This window comes from Prionailurus viverrinus, chromosome E3, assembly GCF_022837055.1.
Source record: "Prionailurus viverrinus isolate Anna chromosome E3, UM_Priviv_1.0, whole genome shotgun sequence".
NCBI lineage: Eukaryota > Metazoa > Chordata > Mammalia > Carnivora > Felidae > Prionailurus > Prionailurus viverrinus.
The window spans coordinates 9,775,981-9,797,599 of NC_062576.1; the positions used below are offsets into that span (position 1 = coordinate 9,775,981).

At 51.0% G+C, this 21,619-nt stretch overlaps 1 protein-coding gene across 4 annotated transcripts; it reads right to left on the minus strand.

The window, feature by feature from the left end:
• Positions 1-5,912: 5,912 nt before the first annotated feature.
• RHBDD2 (rhomboid domain containing 2) lies at positions 5,913-20,011 on the minus strand. Of its 4 annotated transcripts, none has more exons than XM_047839258.1 (6): positions 19,761-19,895; positions 18,066-18,191; positions 17,798-17,950; positions 17,314-17,721; positions 9,640-9,790; positions 5,913-6,894 (listed from the first exon to the last, which is right to left on the minus strand). In XM_047839258.1, exons 4-6 carry the CDS (start codon positions 17,474-17,476, stop codon positions 6,537-6,539), a joined length of 672 nt encoding a protein of 223 aa, XP_047695214.1. In that variant the 5' UTR covers positions 17,477-17,721; positions 17,798-17,950; positions 18,066-18,191; positions 19,761-19,895; the 3' UTR covers positions 5,913-6,536. The 4 variants fall into 4 exon arrangements, with proteins under 4 accessions (XP_047695214.1, XP_047695215.1, XP_047695213.1 ...); XM_047839259.1 differs by having other exon boundaries at positions 17,798-17,954; XM_047839257.1 differs by lacking the exon at positions 17,798-17,950.
• Positions 20,012-21,619: the final 1,608 nt, after the last annotated feature.

Consider the following 21,619-nt stretch of genomic DNA (forward strand, 5'->3'; position numbering starts at 1 on the left):
CTTTCCTCTTCTGGCCCTCCTATTTGCAGCAGGACACCAGTCACCCATGTTCAAAATTTCACTCCTTTTCCCTTCCCACCCTCCTCTCCCTCCCATCGCATGAGAGCAGAATGCTCTGGAGTCAACAGGTTGCAAATGGGGAGCTGGCGAGGGGCGGGGGGGGGGGGAGGCCTTGGGCAGACGCGTGCCCTGCTCTACCTGCAGCTGGTGGGGGGGCCCTGCGGGCTCCGAGCAGGACGGTGATGTGCCAAATGGAGGCTTTTGGGGAGAGGAACCTGCCTGTATCTGCCTCCTGGAGCTGGTGGAACAAATCACCACAACTGGGTGGCTTCAGACAACACATTTTTTCTCAGTCCTGAAGTCCAGAAGTCCAAAATCGAGGCATCGACAGGGCTGTGCTTCCTCAGAAAGCTCTACGAAGGAATCTTTCCCTTGCTTCTTCCTAGCTTCTGGTAGATTCTAGAGATTGTTGGTGTTCCTTGGCTTATAGACTCATCCTCCAGTGTCTGCCTTGTCTTCATACGGCTGCCCTCTCCCTGGCCCTGTGTTTTCACGGGGCTTCTCTTTTTTTAAATTTTTTTAACTTGTTTTATTTATTTTTTTTTTTTTTTAGTTTACATCCAAATTAGTTAGCATATAGTGCAACAATAATTTCAGGAGTAGATTCCTTAGTGCTCCTTACCCATTTAGCCCATCCCCCCTCCCACAACCCCTCCAGTAACCCTCAGTTTGTTCTCCATATTTATGAGTCTCTTCTGTTTTGTCCCCCTCCCTGTTTTTATATTATTTTTGTTTCCCTTCCCTTATGTTCATCTGTTTTGCCTCTTAAAGTCCTCATATGAGTGAAGTCATATGATTTTTGTCTTTCTGACTAATTTCACTTAGCATAATACCCTCCAGTTTCATCCACGTAGTTGCAAATGGCAAGATTTCATTCTTTTTGATCCCCGAGTAATACTCCATTGTATATATAGACCACATCTTCTTTAACCATTCATCCATCGATGGGCATTTGGGCTCTTTCCATACTTTGGCTATTGTTGATAGTGCTGCTATAAACATGGGGGTGCCTGTGTCTCTTCGAAACAGCACACCTGAATCCCGTGGATAAATGCCCAGTAGTGCAATTGCTGGGTCGTAGGGTAGTTCTATTTTTAGTTTTCTGAGGAAGCTCCCTACTGTTTTCCAGAGTGGCTACACCAGCTTGCATTCCCATTCACGGGGCTTCTCTTAAAAGGACACCAGGTGTTGGATTTAGGACCCACCTTATTCCAGTAGGACCTCATCTTAACTGGATGACATCTGCAAGGACATTATTTCCAAATAAGGTCACGTTCACAGGGACTGGGGTTAGGATTTTGACATATCTTTTTGGGGAACACAGTTCAACAACCCACAGCACTGACCAAAGGGTGCCGGGTATTGGGCATGATTGAAGCTGGGCCCGGAGGCTGTTGCACTGACGGGTGGGGGCTGAAACTTGGGTCCCTGGGGAGAGGGGGACAGTTGCCCTGGCAGTGGGTGGGCTGCTGAGGGCCCTTGTGCAGGTGCTGCGTGAGGCCACCCTGTGGCTGCCACTGGTGTCTCTCATCACCCTGGTCTGCTTCTTGCTGGGTGACGCCTGGACTCTGCCAAGGGTACAGGGGGTGTGGCCTTGCACGGGGCAAGGGGCAAGGCCAGGGTTTGGGGGAGAGAACACTTCTCTTGTGCCCTTATAGCCTCTGCTGAAATCTCTCTCCAGGAGTGGGGGTGGGGTTGGTCCCCGCAAGGGGAGGGCGATGGGATTACGGGTGGGGCGGAGGTCAGTCCCATCCAGTCTCAGGAGGGGCCCTTCACTGCTCGCTGCTCCCCAGGGAGATCCCCGACTGCACTTTGGAATGGGTACATCTAGGCATGTCCTGGCTCCAGGGCCTGGCTCTGCCTGATGAAAGAAGGGGTCTCTCCCCAGAGCCCCCAGCCATCCTGGAAGGGTGTGGAGTGCTCCCACACACCAATGCCACCACCCTCCACAGGAGAGTCTGATGGAAGAGAATCTCGGGGCGCCCTGTGAGCACCAGTGCCCCAGACTCTGTGCCTGGGCTCCTGGAGTCGGCGCATTCGTGGGGGCTCAGCTGGGCCACATGAGAGTCCTCACCTGTTCTCCCGGCTGTCCCCTAGCCCACTCTACCCAGCGACCAGAACAGTGGAGCAAAGACAAGAGTCAGAAGCCCCGGGTTCTGTGCTGGCCCCATCACCGGAGTCCCTGTGTGTCCTTAGCCAGATAAATTCCCCTCTCTGGGCCTCACATTCCTGCGTGCAGCGTGAGGGCTAGACTCACGGTCTTCTCCAGTGTTCCCTCAGTGACGAACCTTGATGACCCTAATTCACAGGAATGGGCCTCTGATGGTAGAATTGTAGGCAGTGTGTGACAGGCACATGGCAGGGGAGGTTTGGGCCCAGAGGGCTTTCCTGTTACCCTGCTCATCACAAGCCACAAATGGCCATGCCTGTTTCTGAAGATTTTGCTCAATTTTAAGATGCTTCCTGTCAGCTGTCTGATCAGTTCACACAGTGCCAGCAGCACGGTGTGTGGGGGAAAGGCAGGGAGGTGGTGGGAGAGAAGACTGGAGTGGTAGGCTGGGGTCAGATTGGGCAAGGTGCAGGGGAGAGGGGGAGAGGATTAGGCAGCCCCCACCTGCGAAGGAACACGTATGTGTGCGTGTATATACGGCACGTACCCGTGCACAGGTCAGCTTGTACATGAATCTGTGCATGTATGAATACATGTCGTGTGTGCCTTAACCACATACGGGTTTTTGCAGGTGGGTACCTACCGGTTTGAACTTGATGTGTGGTGAGAGCCCAGATATGTGAGTTCAAAATGTCACATTTGTGTTTATGTGTTCCTGTGTAGGAGCCGTGTGTGTGCGCACGCACATGGGCCAACTGCCCTGTGCACCACGGAGGCCTGAACTGTCCCAGTGCCACCTCTGTGGGCAGCCCGCCTGGCCATTGGCTCCCGGCGGGGCTGTAGCTAGGCCCCCAGGAGAAGTGGTTCCATTAAGGAGGCAGCCTCAGGATGTGACCTGACCGTGGTTCAAGGGCAGGGTTGCACAGGCAAGCCTTTGGAGATATTTCTTGGAGGAGGGGCTCTAGGCTCAAAACAGGACCCTGGAGCAAGGTCTCAGGTGGCCCAAGCTCTGGAGATGGCACGGACATCCCTGAGGTTCTAGGCTTCAGGTCGGGGCTGGGGTATCGCTCTCAGAGCTGGCAGTTGTCCAGGCGTGGACCAGCAGGTCAGACTCGGGAAGCATCCTGGGATGGACTTCTGGGGTGGTGCCCCTGTGGGTCTCAAGAGTCCGAAGTCCAGCACCCAACTCTGAGGCCAGCTCTCCCTCCCCCGCTCTCCCCCCACATTCCATGCTTGGGGGAACCTCATCCTCTAGGATTGTCCTGCTTCCAACCCCACTATGGGCTGCTCCCCACCCTGCTCACTGGGAGTGAACAGGTACCTTCGGGCAGGGCAGGAGCCCCAGGCTTCAAGTGGGAAAGCTGTGTAACCCCAGAAAGACGCTGTGTGTGCTAGGCTGTGTTTCTCCCTCGGGCCGCTCTCACCACTTCCAGCTTGGGCTGCTGCAACCATCTTCTTTCCCATGCACCCTCCCGGCCCCCATACTCACATGCCTCCTCTCTCCTGGCTCCTGGACTCTCCCCTTCCGGTCTTTGTTCAGCTGTCCGCCCTCTATCCACCTGGCCCCTACCCTTGGGCAGGTCTCCTTTAACCAACTGTGAGTGCATCGAAGGCAGGACTGGTCCTCTTCCATCTTCGTGTCCCCAGAGCCAGCCTAGCACAGGCCTGGAACTCAGCGGTTGCTCTCAGCGTTCACTACATGGAAGAACTAAGGAAAGAACAGGTGTGTGACAGAAGGAAGCCTCGCAAGGTGGGGCGTATCTGTGAATCTGAGTCCCTCAGAGGATAGGAGCCAGTCTTTCCCTCCTGGACCCCCAGCCTGGGGAGCCCAGCCCAGGGGATGTTTGTAGAGGCCTCCTCCCCCTGCTGACAAAGCAGGGCAACTAGACAACATCTAGAAGCTTCTCTGGCAGCAGTGAGTCCTGCCTTGCCTAGGGAGACAAGAGCAGTCTCTATCGAGCACGGAATAATGGCTTTCTCTGAAGCTGAACGCGACAGCCGTGGTTAACGCCTCTCTCCTTCCCTCTCTCTCTCTACGGAAGGGTGTGTGCCTGGCATCCAACCGGTTTCCAGCTCTCCAGGCTGGTCAGGGGGCCTCCCAACGAGTGCGTGAAAAGCATTGCTGAATTTCAATTCCGTATTTGGCCATCCCTCCCACCCCTGAGCTTCCAAAGGGCAGGGATCACCTGCTCATCTATCCAGATATTCAGCAAATATTTATTGAGCGCCAGCCCCATGCGTCCTGTGGACTCGCCTTTATCTCAGTCTCTCGTCCCAGCCAGAGACTTAGCACACACTCAGTGTTCATGGACAGGAGACACACTAGTGGCAGATTCAACGGGTAAATGGGGAGGGGCTTGGGATCCCCGCCAGGCCCTAGAAAATGAGCTGCAGCCAGACCAACTGAAGCCCAGGGATCACACAGACTTGGCAGAATCCGTCCCAGAGCAGTGGTTGTTACAGGGGCCGGGTTGGGGGCTGCTGCTGGCTGTTCTGCTGGACCCACGCTGCCTCCTGGCAAAAGTAGCAGTGGAAGAGGTGATGGGACTGAACGACCTCTGAGTCCCCTCCGGCCGTGCTACTCAGGGACCTGTGACAGGGCCCATCAGCCTGATCATCCCCACAGCCCCCACAGCGACGACCAGCCAGTCCACGTAGTAAGCCAGACACAAGGGATGTGGCCCTGTCACACCGGGAACACGTGGTCCTCGTACCTGCTTCTGGACACAGGCCTGGAACTGGAGTGTCGGGGAAACGTTTGCAGAGACACAAAGAAGACTGCACTCACCGAGTGACACCGTGGGACCGGTGCCCTGGGTGCTTGAACAGAGGCCCCAGGCCGGGCCCTGCCAGACTCGCTCTATGCTTGCAGACAACTCTCAGCTGTGGTCTAGACACCCAACTGCTCAGCCAGTGAAGCCTACTTCACAGTCTGTCCCCCACCCCCTCACCCAGGGCAGGCCACCCAGCGTGTGCCTGTCACTGCCCGGCCCCCAGGGCTGGGTGGACTTGTGGGTGTGCCTTATCCACTTCTCATACCCAGGACTTTTTAAAAAGCCAGCACAGAGCAGGGCACTCAGCTCCTGGAATAAATGAAGGTCACGCGTTGTAAAATCTATGAACACACCTGCCAGTTGGCGTGCTTTCTTGACCACCGGGAGGAGCTCCAGCCGATGGATCAGAAGCCACGGCCCTCAGGTTGGGCAGGCGCCTCCGGGCTCAGGCACAGCCCTGTCCTTGTCCTGCCTTCCATGAGAGGGACTGACCCCTGCAAACTCCATTTCCTGGGCTTGCTCGCCGGTGGGTTCTGGCTAATCTAGCCCGTGGGAAGCCCTGACGGTACATGAGACAATGGGCAGGGGAGCTGGCCTCTTCTCAGGCCTCTGGCTTCGGATGCCAGTGCAGCCAGTGCCCGCCTCACCCCTCGGAGGAGGTCCTGCCAGGCAGCCCTCCTTGTTGGTCCCAGCCTGCAGCTGCTCCCTAGGGGCACGGTGGCTTCCTGCCATTGCCAAGCTCGGGGTTGTCCGAGCTGCCCGATTCCGCCTCCGGCTACCCCACCACCTTTGCTGCCCCTCCGCCGCTCCCCACACCCCGGCCACGTCGGGTCCCCACCGCATGTAGGTCGTCTGCCCCGCTCAACCCAGATCCATCTCTCCTCTTCGCCGTCACACCCCCCTCCTCCACTGCCCAGCTCTGCTCTCTCCGGCCCCGGCCAGACCACGAAGAGACCACACACCACGGGCAGGTTGGAGGCTGTTTCTTTATACAAAGGTAATCAACACTATGGATCCATCAGCATGCTGCTGTGGCTCACGCGGCCCACCTCACCGCCCCTGGGGCACAAGGCCGGGGCGGGGGCTGGGCCACTGTAGGGGAGAAATACTACACGGGCCCGGGGACTGCCCGGCAGGGCAGCTGGGAGCTCCCGAAGAGTAGACACAGACAAGCGGGCACTGGAACCAAGAGCACCACACACACGGGGAGGAAACGCAGAGTTAGGATTGGCTGCTGGCAGTCGCTGCTGACCCTCACCTTCCAGGCCTTCTCTGGGAGGCAGGGCGGCAGGTGGGAGGGGCCCCGGAGCCCAGAAGCCCGGATGTGCCACTACGAAAACTACGTGACTTCATGTGACTGCAGAGCGTCTCGCCCTCCAGGTCTGTAAACTGGTGACGCTAAATCGCACTTCACAAAGTTGTGGTGAGGATGAACAGGGTTGAAATAGGATATATATCAAAATACTCGACACAGAGCCTGGCACATAGAGGTGTTTGATAAATAATTTTTTGTCAAGAAAATCTTAGCTCAGCTCGGAGAGGACCTTCTTCAGAAAGCCAAGATGGGAGAGAACTTCCCTAGAGATTCCCTATCAGGGGATCAGGACCCTTGAGCACTCCTTGGAGCCCGCAGCCGCTGGAGCGGCCAGGGCCCCAGAATACACAGTGCCAGGGCAGTTGAGAGGGGTGGGAGGCTGGACCCCCAGGGAGGCACCCGCGGTAGCCGGGTAGACACCGGAGGAGTTAGGGGTTGTGCCAAAATGGTTCTGTACGTAACACAGGCCGGAGGCCGGCTGGTATGGAGGCAGGCTGGGCATGTGCCCGGGAGCGCAGGCTGGCCAGGGGGCTAGTTTCTGGCCACTGGCATGCTGCATCTGGGCGACAGGGTGGCTCGGGGACAGGTGAGGGTGGCCACTCTGCGTGGGGTAGGAGCCGGGCACAGGGTTCAGCCTGGAAAGGAACAAGAGAGAAAACGGTCATTCCCATGGTGATGCCAAGGCCCCCCAGCTGTCATCGTACATGAGAAAAGCTTGGGATCACCGTACCGCTTTATAGGACAACATGCTTTGGCCATTTTCTATAACTAGCTCTGAGCACCAAGTGGGGAGGAAGGTTAATCTCAGCCGGTCAGGAAATGCCCTGAGAGGGAAGCGCCCATTCACAGGCCTGCAGTGAGCCTGTAGGATGAAGGGACGCTGAGCTCCTAAGGCCACCTGAGGTGGAACCGCTCACAGACTTTGCCACCCAGATGAGACGAAGGTGGGACCGGATCACGGCCGTCAGTGTGCCTGTGGCCGGCTCAGCAATTGCACCCAAAGAGAATAGACCAACCTCTAAGGGAGGAAGGGCAGGAGGGCTCTAATGGGTAACACGGGGCTTGGGCCCAGGCCCTGTCTGCTGTGAGGTTTTCTACCTGTGGCTTCAGGAATGAAGACTCAGAGCTCAAAGTCCCGGCCGGCAGGAACCATCGAGCCAGATGTCTGGAGCTGCCCATGCAGAGATTAAAGACCCCACCACAGACCATGTGGCTGGGACCACGAATGGAGACACAGCCTGAACTTCGGCGCAGTTCCAAATATGGACAATGATTGCCAATACCACTGATGTTTGTGGTGGATGATTGCACTGAATCTGTAGATATTTCAGTTAGAACTAGATTTTATGGGGTGCCTGGATGGCTCAGTCAGTTAAGTATGTGACTTTGGCTCAGGTCATGATCTCATGGTTTGTAAGTTCGAGCCCTGCATCAGACTCTGTGCTGACGGCTCGGGGCCTAGAGCCTGCTTCCGATTCTGTCTGTCTCCCTCTCTGCTCCTACACTGCTTGCACACACTCTCTCTCTCTCAAAAATAAACATCAAAAAAATTTTTAAAAAAGAACCTGATTTTACAAATCAGCTGTTTAAGTACAGGAACAAAGCACTTAATGGCACTTCTGGGATTCTTAAGAATACAGAGGATTTGGGGGGCGCCTGGGTGGCTCAGTCGGTTAAGCGGCCGACTTCAGCTCAGGTCATGATCTCTCGGTCCGTGAGTTTGAGCCGCGCGTCGGGCCCTGCGCTGACAGCTCAGAGCCTGGAGCCTGTTTCAGATTCTGTGTCTCCCTCTCTCTGACCCTCCCCTGTTCATGCTCTGTCTCTCACTGTCTCAAAAATAAATAAAACATTAAAAAAAAAAAAAAAGAACAGAGGATTTGGGCCACCAGAAGTTCTGCAAGAGCCTCCAAGGACGCAAAGTTGTTCAGACCGCGTAACTGCCAGACAAACACACATGTTGTCATGCCAGTGTCCCCGTCAGGCCATCTGAAACATCACTTTCTGTCCCGGGTGCCTGTACCAGGCCAGGATAACGAGAAACCGTATGCCATGCCATGTGAGGAATGCGGAAAGAACTGGGGGATCATCACCTCCCTGACCCGGATCTGTCTGCCATGATGAAACAGAATCAGATGTACCACCCAAGTGTCCCAGTTACAGAGAGGCAGCTGCGCTTCAGCATGGGAGAACTTTCTCATTCATGATGAGCTCCCAGCCGGGAGAGGGGTGTAAGTTCATGCCAGGTGACCGCCCTCAGCTGTCTGAAAGGAGGGTTCCTTCACAGGGTGCAAGTCTGCACCCAAACGCCCCTTAAGTCCCCTCTCAAGTTTATGAGAACAATGAAAAGCCTACAAGCCACAATACACCTAACTTTCAACTCTCCCACATTTAGACCCCAGGGATCACCTGCCTGAAGCAAACTGGGTGCATGCGCATTTCTAGTTTTCCCAGTACTCCCCAGCAGTGCCCTCCCCTGCCAATGTCCCCCTTTTTAGGAAATGGTCAAAGGGCCCTGAGCTGGTGAAGGCCAGGGGCATCCACCTCCTGAAATCAGCTACAAAGAGCAGCTTCCAAGTCAACCGAAACCCTGCATCTAGGTCGGCCCAGAGCGCAGAATCTATTCCACAGCTGGTTGAAGGTAGAAAAGGGCCGTTGGCAAAGCATCTGAACTTCACAGTGAGTCGTTTCCTTTGGGGAGACCACTGAAGGAAAGAAAACTTCCTACGTGGTAAAGTCTAAGCATGGAGGCAGCCACAGACCAGAAGTGGGGAACAGTGGAAAGGGGGTGAGCTGGGCCTGGAAGAAGAGACCTTAGTTCGAGACTGGGCTCTCCTATCCCCCTGACACCTAGAGAAAGACTCTCGAACTCCTTGGTCCTCTTCTCTGGTAGGAAGGAGTGAGACTACATGGGCCTGGGCGGCTTGCCTGACACCTTCCGTGGAGTGAGCCTGGACCAGAAGACTGGAAACCTCACCTCCTGCCGGGTGGCCAAGAAAACTCTGCCTCTCAGGCCCTGTGCTGTTTCACGTCTAAGCCACCGCATCAGCTGTGTGTGGACTGTCTGCTTCTTACCAGGGCTCCCTGCCAGGGCCCGGCTGGACCTGTGCAGGGTGCTCGTCGGCGCAGAGGGCTGGTGACAACGCTAGATGGGGCCACTCCCTCCCACAGTCTGTCACAAGTCAGTCAGAATGACGTATGAAGGCTTTTCCCATTCCGGCTGGCCAGAGTCCCGAGTGCTCGGACGACATTTGTGCATGCGCATTCTGGGCCCGGACCTGCCCACACCCTGGTCCTTTCTCCCATGATACTCAGCCAGCCACACTCTCTCTACAAGCCCTGGAATTGCTTCAAGAATAAGCTCCAAGAATTCTGTAACTTACTTCCGGCTGTGGGCTGCCCTTCTTTCGGCTGAAGAGCCCGAGATGTACTTGAACACCGAAATCCTCCTCATCAGGCTGAAGGGGAACTTCTGGTCGAGCTTCAGGGCTACTCGCTCTGAGAGGTCGATGGAGTAGCAGTAGGTGAGGCCATCTGAGGTCGACATATTAAGTGAAATTGGAGGCAGCTCGAGGGAGGCGGGCCGGACACTCCTCACAGAGTACAGGTTCCCACGTTTATTCTGCCACCAGCCTGAGCTCCAGGGAAACCAAGAGTTGAGTTTCTATTCCCTGCACCTCAGAGGGAACATGAACCAACCGTCGGGGGAGGCAGGGGGTGGGGGTGGGGGGGCCGATCGGTGCCGACACCTCACCCAGCCCATCCCTTGAGCCCTGTCATTCCTGCAACCCGTCAAGCTGGCACACGCCTCTGTGCCTGCAGTGGGATGAGGCAGGAGGCTGTCCCAGCACCCTCTGGGAGGACTGACATCTTGTACTTTGTCCCCAAACAGAAGGCACCTTGCCTCAACGTGACCAAGTGAGCTTCACGTGGGCCTCTTCGGCAGCAATTTCCCCCACACTGTCACCGCCTCAAACAAGTGGTGTGACGGCACTCTGGCCGTCTGGCCCGTGTCAACCCACCACTGCCTAGGCAGTCATAAAGATTCAGCTTTTGTCCGTCTGTCCACCCATCCATCTTTTTGGCAAATGTTTACTGAACATCTGTTACTTCCAGGAACTAAGAAATGAGGAGGGCCAGGCAAGGGGTAAGTCACTAGGGTAGGGTCAGTAGGGATAAGAAAGGGATTATCTGGAAGACCAGGCCGGGGACCCTAAGCTAGTCTAGGGAGATCAAGACGACTTTCTCTAGGAAGGGACATGCACGCTGAACCCTAAGTGGGGAGCAGCAGTAGCTGGGAGAGGGTGGGGATGGAGGGAAGGCTGTAAGGAAGCACCGAGAATGTTCCTCAAGCCAGCGCTCCTCGCTGGAATGTGAGCAAGACAGTTCTTTGTGGGGCTCGACTGTTTCCCTCGGCAGCTCCGGCCACCGGCGACTAAGGGGCAGTAGCACTTAGTCTTTGTGACAACCGAAAATGCCCCCTGCGTGTTACTAAATTCTTTCAGGGAGGAGTACATCTCCAAATGCTGAGTTCCAGCATTAACCGATGCTGTGAAGGAGTTCAAAGTTGTCGCGGCTGATGACTTCAGAATGACCTCAAAGGTCTGTTCTGCCTCTGACTCTGCTGAAGTCCCAATGCCAGACTGGTCCTCCCACCATAGATAACTGTGAGCCAGGATACAACATTTTACACACTTGCCTTCAGACTTTGAGCGGCAAACACTGCCAGACTGTGATACCTACGAAAAGGGAAACAATTAAGTGAGCCTCAAGATGGAACTGGCTTTCAGCCTGGAGGCACTTTCCAAACTACAGCATCCGAAGGGGAATCCAAGCAGAGAAGAGCTTTTTTTTTTCTCCTGCATTGAAGAGATAGATAAAGAATTCAGAGAGGAAAAAGGGCCTGGGATTTCCAGATCAGAGTAATGGAGAGAAGGGAGGTGCTCTGGGAAGGAGCTCCAGAAACATGCATGGGGTTCCCCGAGTCTTTAGCTGAATGCCCATGTGCACACCCACAGGCCAAGACGCCTCAAGCCAGGCAAAGAACAGCTACTGAGCTACTGAGGGAACAACTACCCGGGAGCTGTTCGCTTAACAACGGGGAGCTCACAGGGGGCAGGGACATGCTCGAGTTCTAACCACACAGGGGAAAGAGACCTCGCTGACACCAGGGCATTCAGACGAGACTTCCAAAAAGGTAATGCCTTGCCAAATAAATGAACTGCCTATCAGGAAAAAAATCAACACTTGTTAAAAAAAAGAAAAAAAACCACAACTCAGCCCCGGATACCACAGCATTCGCAGTGTCTAGTGTAAACTAAAAGATTACGAGACGCGTGAAGAAGCAAGAAAGTGGGTCCATTAACAGCAGGAAAATCTGTCAAAAACAGATCCAGAAATGACAGACATGATGGTGTTAACAGACAAAATGTTTTAAAATAGCTACTATAAATAGCTATTTTACAAACAGCTACTATATGGAAGTATATGAAGGGTTTAAAGGAAAACACAATGAAGGAACAGATGAAGAATCCCAATATGGAAATGAAAACTATATATATATAAAAAAAAGAACCTCCTGAGCTGAAATATACAACATGAGGGGGAAAAAAACCCAAGCAGATGGGTTTAACAGCTGGGCACACACTGAAGAAAAAGAGATCACCCAGCTGGAAGGCAATGGAATAGAAATTATCCAAACTGAAAGGGAGAGGGGGAAGAAAGCTAAAAAAAAATACAAAATAAACAGAGCCTCAGGGACCCACTGAACAATACTAAGTAGTCTAACATATGTTTAATTGGCACCCTGGAAGAAGTGGGGAAAGTAGAAGAGAAAAAAATACTTGGAGACATAATGAGGATAATTTTTTTAGGCTTGTATGAAAACTGTAAACTCACAGATCCAAGATCCAATGGCCAACTACAAGCGAGGAAAACAAAGAAAATCACTCCAAAGGTACATGACAATTAAACAGCTGAAAACCAATGATAAAAAATTGTGAAAGAAGCCCGAGGAAAACAACGAATTATATAGGGAAAACAATACAAATGATTACTGCCTCCTCATGATAAAAGAATATAAGCCAGGAGTAATGCAATGACATCTTTAAAAGTGAAAGAAGATCAGAGAAGGCCAGAATTCTGTATGTGGTGAAATAAAGGCATTTTCAGAGCACTGAAAGCGGAGAGAATTTGTCACCAGTGTACCTACTGGGGGGTACGGGTATGAAGGGAGGTTCTTCAGGCAAAAGAAAAATGATACCAGATGGAAACTTGGATCCACACAAAAGAATGAAGAGAATTAGAAATGGCAAGTATGTGGGTAAACGCTGCTTTTTTAAATTAAAAAATATATAACTGACTGTTGGAAACAAAAGTAATAGCAATGTAGGGGTATCTGGGTGGCTCAGTTGGTTAAGCGTCCAACTTTAGCTCAGGTCATGATCTCATGGTTCATGAGTTCAAGACCTGCGTTGGGCTCTGTGTTGACAGCTCAGAGCTGGAGGCTGCTTCAGATTTTGTGTCTCCCTCTCTCTCTGCCCCTCCCGTTTGCACTCTATCTCTCTCAAAAATAAACAAACATTAAAAAATGCACATCTTAAAAAAATTTTTTTAAAGTAATAGCAATGTATTGTGAAGTTTATAACACATAAGACAACAGTAGAAATAAAATGTAGGACAATAACAACACAAAGAATGAAAAGAAGGAAAACAGAAACACAATTCCGTGAGATTCTTCAGTTACAACGTGGTATATAATCTGTAAGTAGTCTGTGATAAATTAAAAATGTATATTGTAAACTCTACAGCAACCACTAAAAAATAAGACAAAGAGCAAACACAGCAAACCCATGAGAGTCAATCTTTAAATATGAGATACCAAAAAAAATATTCTGTTGAAGTTAGGAAAAGAGGGAAAAAAAGGCACGAAGAACATTTGGGACAAAGAAAAAACAAAAAGCAAGCAGGCAGACTTAACCCCAACATATCAATAATTATACTAAATGCACATGAGCTAAATGTACCATTTAAAAGGCAGAGATAGACTGGAGAACCAACTATATGCTATCTACAAGAAACATGTTTTATTTTTATTTTTTTTAATGTTTATTTATTTTGAAAGAGAGCATGCGGGGGGGGAGGGAGAGGGAGAGGGAGAGAGAGAGAGAGAGAGAGAGAGAGAGAGAGAGAGAGAATCCCAAGCAGTCTCTGTGCTATCAGCACAGAGCCCAACATGGGGCTGGATCCCATGAACCATGAGCAACATGAGATTATAACCTGAATCAAAATCAAAGAGTTGGGTATATGGGGCACCTGGATGGCTCAGTCAGTCAAGCGTCCAACTCTTGATTTCAGCTCAGGTCATGATCTCACAGTTGGCTGAGTTTGAGCACTGCATGGGCTCTGTGCTGACAATACAGAGCCTGCTTGGGATTCTGTCTTCCTCTTTCTTTGCTCCTCTCCTGCTTGCACGGTCTCTCTCAAAATAAATAAACTTAAAAAAAAGAGTTTGTTTTAAACAGTTGGGTGCTTAACCAACTGAGCCACCCAGGCACCCCAAGAAATATGTGTTAAATTTAAAGACACAGGGGCACCTGGATGGCTCAGTTGGTTAAGCGCCCAACTCTTGGTTTTGGCTCAGGTCATGATCTCACGGTGTGTGGGTTTGAGCCCCGCATTGGGCTCTGTGCTGACAGCGTGGAGCCTGCTTGAGATTCTCTGTCTCCCTCTCTCTCCTCCCTCCCTCTCTACTCCCCCCTCCCGCTCATTATCTCTATTTCCTAAAATAGGTAGATAAACATTAAAAAAAAATTAAAGACACAAACATATTAAAACTATAAAGATGGAGGGGTGCCTGGGTGGCTCAGTCAGTGAAATGTCCAACTTTTGGTTTTGGTTCAGGTCGTGAGTTCGAGTCCCACATTGGCTCTGCACTGAGAGTGTGGAGCTCACTTCAGATCCTGTCTCCCTCGCTCTTTGCCCCTCCCCCACTCGTGCTCTCACTCTTTCTTGAAAATACATAAACATTAAAAAAGATCTGTAAAGATGGAAATATATATACCCTATAAATCCTAATTTTAAGAAAGAAAGGTAGAATTACATAGTAATATCAGCTAACAAAGACTCTGGAACAAAGAATATTACCAGAGACTAAAATCGTCCATTTCACAATGATAAAGGGTGAATTCATCAAGATGACATAACAATCCTAGATATGTATGCATCCAATAAGACCTTCGATACACTTGAAGCAAAAACTGACAAGAACTGCAAGGAAAACATAGATAAATCCACAACTTTAGTTGGAGATTTCAACAGTCCCCTTTCAGTAACTGACAGAACAAGTGCAAGTGTATAGAAGGCTAGAATAAGATCAAAACCTTGACCTAATGGACATAAATGGAACACTACACCAACCGCAGAATGCACATTCTTCTTACACACAGAACGTTCACCAAGATATATCAAATGCTGAGCCAGAAAATAATTTAAAAGGACTACAATCTGCAAAAGAATGCGCTCTGACCTTTTGAAAGGAAATTAGAAATCATCAACAAAAAGAAATGTGAAAAAGCACCAAAAATGTAGAAATTAAGCAACTCACTTGTAAATAACCCTTGGGTCTACGAAAAAATCCCAAGGAAAATTAGAAAATACTTTTAACCCATTAAAAATGAAAAGACAACATCAAAATTTGTGGGATGCAGCTAAAGTAGTGCTTACAGAAGAGTTTATAGCTTTAAATTTTCATATTAGAAAAAAAGGTTTGGGGCGCCTGGTAGCTCAGTTGGTTAAACCTCTGTCTTCAGCTCGGGTCATATCTCATGGTTCATGGGTTCGAGCCCTATGTCAGGCTCTGTGCTGACAGCTTAGAGCCTGGAGCCTGCTTTGGATCCTGTGTCTCCCTCTCTCTCTGCCCCCCCCCCCCCCCCCGCTTGCGTTCTCTCTCTCTCTCTCAAAAATAAATAAACATTAAAAACATTTTTTTAATTTAAAAAAGGTTCAAAATAAATGAATTAAATTTTTAAAATAAGATAAATAAGAACTATGTGATCAATGTATATTTACCTACCCTAATAGCTTATAGAATCACGCATTGAAAGAGATTTTAGGGGCGCCTGGGTGGCGCAGTCGGTTGAGCGTCCGACTTCAGCCAGGTCACGATCTCGCGGTCCATGAGTTCGAGCCCCGCGTCGGGCTCTGGGCTGATGGCTCAGAGCCTGGAGCCTGTTTCCGATTCTGTGTCTCCCTCTCTCTGACCCTCCCCCGTTCATGCTCTGTCTCTCTCTGTCTCAAAAATAAATAAACGTTAAAAAAAAAAAAATTAAAAAAAAAAAAAAAAAAAAAAAGAAAGAGATTTTAGAGGGTGCCTGGGTAGCTTAGGGGGTTAAGCAAACCACCCTTGATTTTGGCTCAGGTCATGATCTCACGGTTCATGAGTTCGAGCCCCGTGTCAGGCTCTGTGCTGCTTGGGATTCTCTCTCCCTCTCTCTCTGTCCCTCCCCTGCTCAAGCACTCTCTTGCTCTTAAAATAAACTGAAAGAAAAGAAAAATATTTTAAGAATGTACCTTATTCAACCTCCAACACTAACCATTTCTAATGTTGAAGAAAGTAACCCCCTGGAGGCACCTGGCGCCTCAGCTGGTAGAGCATGAGACTCTTGATCTTGGGACTGTGAGTTCAAGCCTCAGGTTGGGCATAGAGATCACTTAAAAAAATGTTTCGTTTTGGGGCGCCTGGGTGGCGCAGTCGGTTAAGCGTCCGACTTCAGCCAGGTCACGATCTCACGGTCCGTGAGTTCGAGCCCCGCGTCAGGCTCTGGGCTGATGGCTCAGAGCCTGGAGCCTGTTTCCGATTCTGTGTCTCCCTCTCTCTCTGCCCCTCCCCCGTTCATGCTCTGTCTCTCTCTGTCCCAAAAATAAATAAACGTTGAAAAAAAAAAAAAAAAAAAGTTTCATTTTTTTTTTTTAATTTTTTTTTTTTTAACGTTTATTTTTGAGACAGAGAGAGACAGAGCATGAACAGGGGAGGGTCAGAGAGAGGGAGACACAGAATCTGATACAGGCTCCAGGCTCTGAGCTGTCAGCCCAGAGCCCGACGCGAGGCTCGAACTCATAGACCGTGAGATCATGACCTGAGCCGAAGTCGGCCGCTTAACCGACTGAGCCACCCAGGCACCCCAAAAAATGTTTTTTTAAGCAATAAAGAAAGGTAACCCACATTGTATTTTAGAATGCCCCTCCCCCCACCCCCCCCCCCCAACGGCCAGAATATTTATACAAGGGTTGTAAGGCTTATCCTAAGTTTTTAACCACCCATAGGACCCTGCCTGTCTTTAAAAAATTTTCTACTGGGGGTGCCTGGATGGCTCAGTCAGTTAAGCGTCCGACTTCGGCTCAGGTCATGATCTCATGATTCACGAGTTCGAGCCCCGTGTCAAACTCTGCGCTGACAGCTTGGAGCCTGGAGCCTGCTTTGGATTCTGTGTGTGTGTGTGTGTGTGTGTGTGTGTGTGTGTGTGTGTGTCTTTCTCTCTGCCCCTCCCTGACATGCATGCAGAGAGAAAGAGCTCTCTCCCTCTCAAAAATGAACATTAAAAATAAATTTTAAACATTGTTTCTTCTGACAAAAAGACTAAACCCAACCCAACCCAACCCAAACAAACCTATTTCCTATTCCTTTCATGGAACATCTCCAGCTCATGGGTATCTCAGATTCTTCCCATGAAAACTCACGTCATAACTAGCCAAACGTAGGGTTTATGCCTCCATTTACAAGGAAGAAAAAAACCTCAAGTCAGAATATTTCACTAACTGGCAATGCTACGCTGGCATGAAAAGAAAGCTAGCTATGTTGACACTTTCCAGGCGGCAAAATTCTGGCCCAGAGAAGGGAAGTGACCGGCCCAAGACCACATGGGTTTCAAAGCTGAAGTTCAAACCTGGATCACCTACACCTGAGCCCATGGCTCTACCTCCGCCCTCCGCCCAGACCCTCCACCGTGGTTCACCGCTTGCCATGTCACCACCCTACAGTTCCCTTCCACGAAGGATACATGTCAGCCCAATCCCAAGTCCGCAGACATTACTGAGGAAGGAGGTCTGGGGAATGAGCCAGGAGGCACAGAGCAGGAGCCACGGCACCAGCATCGAGGGCACAACCATGCCAAAGACCAGGGCCCTCCTCATCCGAGAGCGGACAGAGTTGACGCCCAGCATGGCAAAAGCCACGGGGGTGAAGCCTCTGGCATCCTCCACCTCCCCCAGCTTCGAAAGCGATGACACGGCTTCAAACGACAGGAAGATGATAGCAGAGAAGATGGCGAAGATCACGGTGAAGAAGCAATGGCGGACGGTGCCCACGGTTCTCTCGAAATTGCCAGCAAAGCGCCAGATGATGATGGCACCGCAGAGCAGGGAGATTGGATTCTCGTAGACAAAGATGTACGTCACCAGCCTGTAAACTGCAGAGGGGACAGGCAGGGTTAGAGGCTTGACCGAGAGGGGCTCTACCGGAGGGAAAGCCAGGCTACAACCCACCTCGGGAAGGGGGAGTGGCAGGCTGTCAGCACCAGAGCAAATCAGCCAGGAGCCATGAAAGGCAGTGGGAGACAGCACTGGAGGACCCAAGGCTCAAAGCAGAAGTGTGACATCCAGCCCTTGCTCTTCCCCAGACCTGGAGCAAGTCTGTGACTGGCTTCCACGTGGGGGGAAAAAAAATGACACTTTTTAGCATGGGATGGTCTTGGAATTTGTTAACGTGCTTCATAATCCTTTTTAATTTTTTATTTTAGGTTTTAATACTGACCTATCTCACCGGGCAGTTTGAGGGTTAATTAATTGTAACAGCTTCAGGGTGGATTGAGTGGGTATCACTTAACACTCTGTGTGCCAGTCTCCTCGGCTGTAATCCTGACCTCTCCTTCCATAGTGGCTGTTCAGAGAAGAAAAAAGGGACCATGAATTATTTTGCACCTGCAACGATTATAAAACTATCACTAATAAAATATAGAACTCAGACATCTTTCTTCAAAGTGCGTACCCAACCTTACAGGTAGAGCAATGCTTTATGGCAGTAAGACAGCAGAAAATACTACTCCTATTTTTCTAAAAGCAGTCACTTCTTATGTACTTTTATGTCCCCCCAGTCCCCCCACACTAAAGTGAAGGAGGGGACTGGTGAGGTAGTAGTAATACTGAGCCTTGGAGGCCTAAAGGCTTGAAGTGGAATCTTGGCTCGGTCATGTCCAGGCTGGCGGAAGCTCAGTCAAGTCATGGGCCCTGCGAGCTTCGGTTTCTTCATTTAAAATGATAGCATTACCTCTGAGGACTTCCAAGGTCTCTTATCTGTCAGATACTCACATGCCCATGAGCCCCACACTCAGAGAAGCTGTGAGCTAAAGGGAAAAAGGGGGAGCTCGGTTTACACTGACATCTTAAATATCTCTGAGGATGCGCTCTGTGTATCCAGGGTGGTGGTGGGGGACAGTTTTTGATTTGGACAGGGAGGCAACCATATACCTCAGGCCATCTCTGTAAAATTTCATGATCTGATGAGTACTTTATGATTTGTTGAAACCATTCCAAGTATGAACTGAAATTCCAAGTATAAATGTGAAGATTCTAGAAGTTACTCTATATGATTTGGGTATCATAATACACCCCCAAGGCTCCAGTTCCCAAACATCATACAATAAAAAACCCGTGTTCCTGTCTCCATTGCAAGACTTAATAGCTCTGCGGTTCCCTACTGACGCCTGTTTCACCTAAATAATGGGGAATAATAAAGCCTACGTCACAGGATGGAGATTAAAGCTCATGAGTGTGTGCTTTGCAAAACAACAAAAGCTATACAAATTTCCCATTTTCCTCCCCAGAAAAGAACGGGGAAGAGACAAAGACTACGAATGTCTCTCATGAGCGGATGTTTATATTCAACCACCTAGAGAAAACAAACACCTTTCCCAAGGCACAAGATGCCTCCCCCCTCCCATGAGCTGGGAGTAGGGAGTCAGGATTAAGATACACGCAAGTACGTAGAAGACATTCTAAACCCCAAAGAGGCCAGGACGCTTATAGAGGGTGGCCACAGAGGATGCTTAAGTGTCCTGATGAAGGCGAGAGAGACATTTTTTGCCAGTGGGGAGGTTAGGGGGTGTGTATGCGACGGGACAGGGAGAGGAAACAATCCTTCTCCTCGGAGAGCGAGCAATGGGTGAACGAAGTCGGTTTGCTAGCGAATGGGTGTGGGGCCTTAACCAGGCCGGTGGCGCCAGGGTAGGGAACAAATTCGGGTCGGTTAGGACTACAGATGGACTAATGGGAAGATGGGACTCTGGAGGGACAACGACGCGGGATACGGGACTGGTTCTCAGGATGGGGAGAATGACGCTGCGGATGGAGTGGCCGGAGGTGTAGCCCGCGGCTCGGGCACTGGGAGCGCCGGGAGCGGTGGGAGGAAGAGGGCTGGCCCCGCGGCCCGGCCCCGCCCCCGCTTGCTCACCTTGCCAGTTGCGCAGGGCCTCGGACCGCAGCGAGAGGCCCGAGGGCGCCAGGGGCGGCTGCAGCAGGAACAGGCGGGGCCCGGACACCAGCAGCGAGAGCAGCGCGGTGAAGAAGGTGGCGGATGGCACCTCGGGACACAAGGACCAGCTCCGAGACCCGGGCTCCGAGACCACCATGGCCGCCATCGTGCCTGCGCCACGCCTCGGCGCCGGCTGGTCCTGGGCTCCTTCCGCCACCCTGCGGCTGTCTCCCCTGGCAACAGCGGCGGCGGTGGCCGGAAGCCCCGCCTCCTCACGGCCCCGCCCCGCGTCGAGCTGTCCAATCCGCTCGCGCCGCCAGCCTCCGGCGCGCGCTGGCCGCCGAGAGTCGGAGCAGCGCCCTCTGGCGTGCAACCCTGGGGCCCCGCGCAGGTGCACTGCCGGGACCAATTGGGGGACGCGGGTTTGAATTCCATCGCCTCGTCTCCAGAGACTTAATGATTACAGTGTCTTGCGGTTTACAGAGCTCTTTCGCTCACACGCACACACGCACACACATGCACCTGCCTTATCTGTGCTTATCCTCATTATACCGATGAGGAAACTGAGGTCTAAGGAGGGCCCTGAGCAATTCAGTTGAGTAGCCGACAGAATTCGAACTCAGATCCTCCCACTACTAGGCCCATAATTGGCTGGGAGTACAGCCGGGGCGGCTTTCAGTGGCTGGATTGGAGAGGAAGGGGCAGGAGATGACGTTGGAAGCGTTAGAATGTAATGTAAACACCTTAACCTTCAGGTCTATTTCAACTCTTCAAATCTGACAAGTGGCTTCTCCAGAGTACAGCTATTTTAGGTAGACAACTAGAATGTGTTTCCCTGATTCCAGATGCCCAAGAAGGTGAGGCAACCTGCCCGAGGTCACAAGCAGGAAGTGGTAGGATTAGGATTTGACTCTGGTTTACCAAGCTCCAATCTTCTGCCCTTTTCATTATTACCCCCTCCTATCCCGCCTACTGCTACCTGTATGTAAAATTGACTCTAAGCCACCTGGGCTACTGAAAAAGAAACAATGCTTCGCTCTTTGTGCTGAACATTCGTGTCCATTCTCTGGCCCTACTCTGCCCGCTCTGTAGTTCTGGCCCTGTCTGTGTTCCCATGGGCCTCAGGAAGAGAACCTGAGATTGTTTTTGTCCTTTGTGTTCAGTACTAAAATATAACCGTATAATTTTCCAGAGATTTTCTATATATACATATATATGTATATACGTGCGTTTGTGTGTGTGTGTGTGTGTGTATATATATATATATATATATATATATACACATACACACATATAGCAATGGGACACATTTAAATTTTTTTAAATGTTTATTTTTGAGAGAGAGAGTGAGATAAAACATGAGCGGGGGAGAGGCGGAGAGAGAGAGGGAGACACAGAATCCGAAGCAGGCTCCAGACTCTGAGCTGTTCGTACAGAGCCCGACGCGGGGCTCGAACTCACAAGCCATGAGATCATGACCTGAGCCGAAGTCAGACGCTTAACTGACCGACTCACCCAGGCACCCCATCAATGGGACACATTTAAGTGAACAGTGGGTATATTTAACTCATGCTTCTCATGGTGCAGCAGTGGGCATAAAAATTAATTAAGGTTTACTCAACAGGAAGCGAAATATGAATCAGGAGTGTGGGAACTTGGGCTGCTAGAACCAGGTCCAGGCCCTGAGAAGAGGAAGGGGGTGGTGGTCCCAGCTCCTCTGTGCCAGTCAGGCAGCCCTAGGAGTTCTGAGTTTACTTCTAGACGCCCACCCTGAAAGAGAATGTAGGAAATGAGAGCTTGTCTAACCAAAGGGACCAGGATTAGGAAGGAAGCAGGAG